Source organism: Aythya fuligula, chromosome 5, assembly GCF_009819795.1.
Source record: "Aythya fuligula isolate bAytFul2 chromosome 5, bAytFul2.pri, whole genome shotgun sequence".
Lineage (NCBI taxonomy): Eukaryota > Metazoa > Chordata > Aves > Anseriformes > Anatidae > Aythya > Aythya fuligula.
Genome location: NC_045563.1, coordinates 2619077 through 2627364, shown reverse-complemented (window position 1 = coordinate 2627364; position 8288 = coordinate 2619077). Strand labels below are relative to the sequence as shown.

The 8288-nt window shown below is 49.8% G+C and overlaps 1 protein-coding gene across 1 annotated transcript; it reads left to right on the top strand.

Annotated features, from left to right (window-relative positions):
• Positions 1-623, top strand: RPS29 (ribosomal protein S29). The gene is made up of 3 exons (XM_032188745.1): positions 1-141; positions 283-382; positions 498-623. The coding sequence occupies exons 1-3, from the start codon at positions 80-82 to the stop codon at positions 504-506; spliced, it is 171 nt and encodes a 56-aa protein (XP_032044636.1). The 5' UTR covers positions 1-79; the 3' UTR covers positions 507-623.
• Positions 624-8288: the final 7665 nt, after the last annotated feature.

Genomic DNA, 8288 nt, shown 5'->3' with positions numbered 1-8288 from the left:
CGGGAGGCGGCGCGGGGTTGATTAAGGCAGGCGCCCGCCGCCATCTTCCTCTCGGTCAGGCGGCGGCGCGGCGGGCAGCATGGGGCACCAGCAGCTCTACTGGAGCCACCCCAGGAAGTTCGGGCAGGGCTCGCGGTCCTGGTTAGAGCGGTTCCATAGGGGGTTGGGGGCTTCGGGCTCCTCTATCTGCCCTCCTCCTTCCCTTTATACTCCCCCCTCCGCCGCCATTACGCGCCCTGACCGCTCCCCTCCTCTCACTCCCTCTCTGTTTTCTCCTCACAGCCGCGTGTGCTCCAACCGCCACGGCCTGATCCGTAAGTACGGGCTGAACATGTGCCGGCAGTGCTTCCGACAGTACGCCAAGGACATCGGCTTCATCAAGGTGAGCGCTGGGGCTGGGCGGACAGGGGAACGTGTTTTTTTTTTTTTTTTTTTTTTTTTTTTTTTTTTTTTTTTTTTTTCTTCTTATGCCTCACGTCTTTCTCGTCCTCTCGCAGCTGGATTGAGCGCTGGGAGGATGAGGCTGTCGACGGATGCTCCTGCGGCCTTACCCGGGCCTCCCTGATCCACCTGCAGCATCTCAGCGCGGCTTTGCTCAATAAATGGTTTCCCCGCCAATCTGATGTGTGTGTAGCTGCTTTTTGTGACAGTTCTTATGCCTCGTGTTCTGTTACCGGGTCTCTTCTGGAGGAGTGGGTACTGTACTGGGAACAGGCCTGGATGATCCTGTGCTGGTGTCCTGACTTTACCCCCACAAAGCCATGCGGTCTCAAGAGTGCTGATGCTCCTGCCTCTGAGCCCTGAGGCAGCAGCCTGCCTGCTTTTAGCTGCTTAGTGACTCCCTATGCCATTTTACTCCTAAATCTATGGGCTTTTTAGGTAGTGCACCACTGGTCTGGGCTGGTACGTTTGTCCTCTTACATGTAATATGAATCCTAACATTTCCCCTGTCTAGCTAATTTGGAGGTGGAGTGCTGAACTTTAGTCATGCAAATACTACTGATTGTGCTTAAAAACTTATTATCCCTTACTTATGGTTCATACGTAATGATTGGTGAGGGTAGAATGTTAAAAGTATTGGGGCTGTCCTACCCAGGCTGTTTTTTTCTTTTTTTTTTTTTTCCCAACTGTTGCTCCTGAAGTTACTTCACAGGAGATTACTGACCAGTGAAGTGGAGGGATACCTGAAGCGGCAAATGATGCCTTCTTTCTGGGTGCTCTGAATTTAGTTTGGGAATCCTTGCTTTTTTCAGTCTAGTGGCTATTAAATGACATAGAACAAAGTGGGGTAGGGTTTGGGGGGGCGTGGGAACAAATTCTGGTGCCGGTGGCTGGAATATTTATTCCATTTGCTAAAGCCTCACTCCTGAGGTGAACAGGGCAGTGTACCTGGATTCTCATCTTCTGTGAGTACCTCTCAGAGCTGAAGCGTGGCTGCGTCCTGTCACAGCTCCTCTCCAAGTGTCTGCAGTGATGGAAGCACGGAGAAATCTGACAGATGCCATGGGCATGAGCTCAGCACGGACCTGTCAAGCAAACAGGCGTGCCTGGGGTCACAGCTGGTGGCCTCTGGTGAGCTGTAATGTCAAATGTTCCTTGAGGAAGCTGTGCAGGGATCTGAGGTGTGTTTACAGCAAAAGCCAAAGGGCTGTGGGGGTAATGCTGCAGGCTGGTGGCAGCAGCATGAAGCTCATCTTTTTTTTCACAACTGGCCTGTTAAACTGGCACAGCAGCACGTGCTGCAATGGTTGGTTGGTGCCAGTGGTTTAGGAATTACCTGAAACTAGTTTGAAATTTGCTTCACTACTTGGTAAGTAACGCTGAACGTGAGCTAAAGCAACTGTGGGTTAGCACATTTGTTCCCCAAAAAGAAGGTATTGCTATTATCTGAAGAGCTGCTATGTTAGCTTAATTGCAAGGGGACTAAACCTGCAGTGAACTGCAGGGGAGGAATGGATACACCTGAGATACTAACAAAGATCAATTAATAGTTAAAGCCTGCTACAAAAATTGAAAGGTAGCTGTAACAAGAAGCTGGGAAGGGCTGGGGGGGCGGGAGGAGTCCTGAGAGTGGTCAAAGTGGAGGCCCAGAGAGGGGGGAGCCTTGAGGCAGTGTGGGGCAAGAAGGGCACCGAAACAGGAGCGAGCTGTAGCTGAAAACTTCCCAGTGTAAAACTCAGTTTGTATGCTAAAAAAAAGTTCATCTGGTGATTGATTTTCCAGTTTCAGCTAAGACACAGGTGAATCCTACGGGGTGTGTTTGTCTGGCTTCAACATCACTGATAATCAGGAACCAGTAATTGCCTTTCTAGCCAATTACTGAGTTTCTTATGTCAAGGGGACTCATTGGAAGGCCAAGTCTTTTGTTAAGTGTTATTTTAACTAATGCTACAATCTTAGATTTGTTCTGCTTCAAGAAAGCAAGAAAACAGTCAGCTTTTCTGCCACTGGCCTCTGCTCTTGGGCCCCTAGCAGAGAGCTGGGAGCTGTGGTGTAGAAGCTGCTTTCTCAGCAGCTTTCTTTGGGTTGACACGGTCTGTCCGAAGCAGTTACCAACCTGGCCACGTCCTGGAGCACAAAACCCTCTGCGTGATGATGGAGCACCAAAACTCTGCCGAGGAATGATGTTAAGGAAAATTTACTGACACTGCTGGTGGCTGGGGCTGCATATCCAGACACATCTCTTCTTACCATGAAAGATGCTTCTTGTTTTTAGTCCGTCATCTTGTCATACACACCTGACCATAGTGTAAAATTTCAGATGCTCTTGGGCACCTCCTTCCTCTGCCCTGTGTGGGTGCCGGGGCACAGCACTGAATTATACTGGGGCTCTGGGTCTGGCAGCCCAGTGCCTGAGCTGCTGGGTTAGCTGCATGATGGAAACTTGTAATAAAAAAAGTTCTGTACCAAATAGCTAAGGAATCCCATCGAAAAGCAGATTCCTATGTGAAAACAAAAGTGAAAGATGTTTTTGAATTACTTTGCACACATTAAAACACCTAAATTGTCACTTGGTAATTTTGTAAGCGCCTTAAATGGCCCTGCCTTTTTCCTGTTCTGCTGCTCCCATCTTTTAAGTCTAGTGGGAAAGTGGCGTAGTAGAAATTGCAACACCTCTTTACCTTACTCCTGCCTTAGCCAGGTATTTATTGCCCAATATACAGAGAACGCTAGGTGCCAAAACCTTGAATTTCCTGAGCTCATTGTGAAAATTGCATTTTTTTTTTCTTCCTAAAGCTGACAGTTACAGGCTCTGAAGGTGCACAGATGTGAAACTCAAATTTATTTGGAAGCAAAATGATTTATAAAGAGCTGCCGATTCCCCTAAAGAACAGGCAAAATCAAAGTACTCTTCAAGGACTGCTTTAATAGCAAACAACTAATACATGTTTTTCTGTGGGGAAATAATGTTGCCTATTTGAAGCCACGCAGGAGATACTGATACCTTTGCTTTGAAAGAGATGAACCTCTAATTGCTGAAATAGAGTTTATGTGGGGTTTGGAGTGTAGGAAGAAACACTAAATTGCACTGGATTATGCACCAGATAAAATCTGTGACTATCAGAGGCTCCGAGAGGAATTTGCAAAGGTTTAGGTAGAACACCATCTTTTGAACTTGCCCTGAGGCTAGAAAAAAATGAATCTGCTTGGGTAGGAGGCAGTGCAATGCCTTCAGGCTGCCCACAGCAGCGCAGGTGCTGTGGATGCCTGTGTGCCTCGATGCCCTCCTGCACAGCTTCCCAGCCTGTGTGCAGAGCTGGTCTTCAACCAACTGATCAGTTTTATGGTGGTGGGAGGATGTGGGACCAGGCTGAGGTGTTTTTTGGGCTGTTGTCCCGTTTGCAGCATCTCGGGATGAGTGCCAGGCCTGGCAAGGGGCTCCCTGTCACCTCAAGTGGATCCAATTCCTTGCCCTGTGTACATGGAGGTCTGGGGGATGCTCTGGTGTCAGCAGAGGCCACCAGAGAGCTGCAGAGATCCCTGACCTGAGAGTTCTGTGGCATTTTCACTGTTAATAGAGTGATGGCTTTCCTATTAGACACAGCTGATCCTTCCTCTTCTGCTGGTGCTTAAAGATGCACTTGTGTGGTGGGAAGAACACCAGGTGCACCCTGCTGGGATGGGACAGCAGCTTGCCCAGGGCTGTAGATGTTCCAAAAAGCGCCATTCCTGAATTTCTGGGGGAGCAGGCTCCACCTGGAGCAGTTTGTTCCAGCACAAGTGAGCTGCAGGTGATGCTCGGAGAGGAGCGTGCTCAGCCACTGCCCCCACAGGCAGGGGGAAAAGGGCCGGGGAATTTTGGGGAGTTTTACGAAGAAAACGGGGTGTTTGGCTGAGGTCATGTCAAGCAGGCTCAGGGTGGGAGCTGCTGCTCCAAATGTGTGTTTAATGCAGTACTCAGCACTGTGGGGTCCTGGGTCCCACCTGGTCCAGCAGGAGCTGACCGCCACGAGCAGGACACCCAACAGCAGGGTCCTGCCCCCTGCCCTGTCCATCCACCAGACCAGGAGGGACCTGGGGGTCTGCGGCCCCACACAACAGGGTTGGAGTGGGCACTGCAGCGAGCACTGAGCACAGCACAGCTGCTCGTGCCTGGGTGCAAAGCTAGATGGCACAGTCAGCCCGCGGTATCGCTGCTGCGGCAGCTTTGCACAGCCTGGCTGCCAAGGGGGGGCCAGAAACTCTCTTCTTTTCTCACTGTGACATCAAAAATGAGTTTTCAAATCTTGTCTTTTTCTCCTTTTTTTTCTCTCTCTCTCTCTCTTTTTTTTTTTTTTTTTTTTTTTTTTTTTTTTTTTTTTTTTTTTTTGTGTTCCTTACATTTTTGTCTGCAGCCAGCTGACTCAGTTTCCAGGATGGCCCTGATCTCACTGGTACCTGGCAGGATTGCTTCACAAAACCAAAACAAATGCAAGTGCTTCGCCGCCAGCCTCATGCTCTGGTCCTGCACTTGCTGTCATTTTGGAGAGGAAGGTTAAAAACCTACCCAAAGCAAGAAATCCCCTTTATCCCCAGTCAGGTCACTGCTGTCTTTCTCCTGAACTCGTGTGTCACTACATGAAGTTGTGCAGAGGGGTGCCTGCTGGGCTGGCACTACCATGGAATCTGGGATCATTTAATCATAAATACATTTTGGTAAAGTCTCAGCTCCCACCTGTGTGTCACTTCACGTGCTTAAGTGCTCGGCTGTTGCTCTTCTGCATGCTCTCTGCTTGGGGGCGAGCATCGCTTCTACACCAGCGCTCAGCCCTAGCCCCAGCAGATATGGGTAAAATGCACAGATTTCCCACCCTGACTTCTGCAGATGGCCAACACCAAGCAGGCTGACCCCGCAGGCACACTCCACAGTGACACTCAGCTATCGTGGGCCCTTATTTTGTGGATTTTGGCTCCTCTGCTGCCCCATCCCAGCACCTGGAGGAGCCCCTGGCCGTGGGGTGCAGCACCCCACCACGTCCCTGCTCTGAGCACTTCATGGCACGGTGAGACAAATGTCTGGAAAAGGCCGGCCAGATGGGATCTGGCTCACGGCACGGCGAGCAGAAGTGCTTCTAAATAAAACGTTCTCAAAGACCGGCATTAGGCATCAGTGGCTCTCTAATTCACGCCGCTTGTGGGGAGTGTGTGTTCGTCGCAGACAATGTTTATTTATGGCATGTAAAATCTATTTCAATCAAATAATTTCCATAACTGAATATTTATGCCAACATCCACTGAATGCTCCTTGACTAAACTGAAAACTATTTATTCAGTTATAAATGTTTACTTGTTTAGTGTTAAAACTGCTTTAAACAAACTTAAAAATCAAATTGACATCTTCCCCGCCAGCAGGATTTTCCCTGTGTTCCAGACGTTGGCTGGCTGAGCACTGTGTTTTATTATTGTAATTTCAGTTCAAATAGCCTCTGTATATTTATGTCCTCTAATGGCACTGACTATTGGAGTGCCAAGTCCAAATGCAACGGAGCTGCTGCCGCTGTTCCCAAATATTTTTGTTGTTTTGAGGCCGGGTCAGGTAGAGTAGCACTTCACTGCCCCAAATGCTCAGCATTGTCTTAAATAACATCGTGCTGAGTTAACTCTGTGTCTCACTGCCTTGCTGTTTTAAAGCCCAGGAGACTTTTAAATGGGGTGAGTCCCCACGCACGAGAGGTTGGAAGAGGTATTTGGGTCTCGAGGGATCGTGGGTGCTCTGCATGGGGCTGTGTTGGTGGCTTGGGGAGCAGAGGGTTTTGGAGACCCTAAAGGGAAACCTGCCTGCAGGGCTGGTGGCACCAGGGTGGGCAGCACGTGGTGCCACCTGTCCCAGGGTGACAGTTAATGGAAGAGCTGCCAAAAATCGCAGAGCACTGCCATGTGCTCATGGCGTTTGTGCCCCCACCTATGATTTTCCAGCCAGAGCTGTGCCCCCAGGGATAGTGGCAGTGGCCATCAGCTGCCACTACCCTACTGAAGTGTCCTGCCTGTCCCACCCCAGCCAGGTCCCAAGGATGTGACCACCAAACCCAGCTATTCATGGTGCTGAGCAGAGCTGAGCAATGTGGTTATTCACAGCTTACAAAATGAATTTTTCCTTATCTCGCATCCCACAAGAGGCTGAAGCTGCCCGTGCTCTCCCTCTGCAGCGCTGGCTGCCTGGCAGGAGGCGGTGGCGATCCTGTGTGGGTACAAAAATATAGCCAAAGTCCTGCCTCCTGGCCAGGTTTGTGCTTTGCAGTAAGGGTTTTGCTTATTCAGTGCCTCTGTGCTGCACTCTGTCCTGTGCTTCTCCATCATCCTCCTGTGCCGGCAATACCCGTCTGCAGAGCTGGGACTTCGTGTAGGAAATGTGTGAATTTTAACTAGGATTTCACACGCACTGCAGAAATCCCCTCCTAACCAAACACCTGGGATCCTACCGTGTCTGCGGTGCCTTCTGATGGCTTAATTATTTCTTGCTTTTCTGCTAACTCCAGTGCAACAACGGAAATTGTGATCCTGCTCGGAGCAGCGGGTGAAACCCAGCCCCTGCCTGGGGCACAGCTTCACTCAGGGCAGCTCCTTGCTCCGCTGATTTCCTTGAGGATCTGGGAACACAGACAAAAATCCTTTTGTTCACGTGCAGGCACTGTTTATCCCTGCTTTGGTTGTGTATACCCTGGGCAAGCACTACACGAACCCCAGCAAATAGATGGTCTGTGGCTCGGAAGAGCAGAAAATCCCCTGGAGTTATAACCCGAGTTTGCAGCGCCTTGTCTGCAGCACTGCTGTGCTCGCATCAGCTGTAAAACTTGGTTACGTTTCCCCTGCTCTCTCCCAGTGCTTGATGTAAGGGTGGTGGCACAAAATCAATGCCCAGCTCCGTGCTCTGAAGCGTCTATCCCAGCTGCAGGGCTCGGGGCTGTGCTGTGCTTGTAGGATTTGGGCCACCTCCCGTGTCTTGTCCTTACCAAAACTCCATGGGACAAAGAGGGTCCCACAGGTTGGGGTGTTTTTGGGCACAGATGTGTGGGTCTGACTGTGCATCACTTATAGAGCTCATGATGGGTTTTGTGGGGATATGGGATTTGCACATTTCTGTGTTTTTGGGGAGCATTTGGTTTGGACTTGAACGACCACAAGCACATGATGTTTTTTCCCCTATGTGAGGTGAGACATGAAGTTATAGCTAATTAATACAACTTATAATAAAAGTTTATTAATACTATTAAAAAATCCGTTGCAAGTAGCAGGAAGGGAGGTCATATTTTAGGATCACACATCCAGAAACACATCCCCCTTGAAGGCAACTGCAGCAGAATCCCATTGGCATGGGGCTTTGTGGCTTACCAAGCCCCCTTGCTGTGGGGCTGCAGGAGGAAATCAGGGTTTGCCCTAATGTCCTAATGCTTGCCCTCTGTATCAGTCCTCCTGTGACACAAACCCGACCTTCTCTGGCTTGAGGACAGATCGAGGACAGGGCTGAAACCTCCGTTTCTGGGATAAGGAGGGGAGAACTGACAAATCACCCTTGGATATTTTATTACGGAGCAGTGTCAATTTATATTACCCCTGCCAGCACTGTGGGTCAGAATACACAGCAAAAAGATGAGTTCTCTTCCACTTGCAGGTTTCCACCCTAAAGGCTGTCCCCACTGCTGCTGGCTGAGAGTCCCGTGGGTGACTGAAGTGAGGAGGGGACCCCAACACCCGTGCACCAGGCTGGGGTGAAGGAAAAGAGAATATAAGAAAAAATACAGAAGAAAATGTTATTTCCCCAGTGCTTTCCTCCTAGAGGGGTGAGAGTTACTCCAGGGTTGTGTGGGTGG

Excerpts from the sequence above, each read along its gene's own strand:
- RPS29 (XM_032188745.1), top strand. The coding sequence starts at position 80 with ATGGGGCACCAGCAGCTCTACTGGAGCCACCCCAGGAAGTTCGGGCAG. Across the intron at positions 142-282 it reads GGGCAGGGCTCGCGGTCCTG|CCGCGTGTGCTCCAACCGCC; the intron begins GTTAGAGCGGTT and ends TTCTCCTCACAG.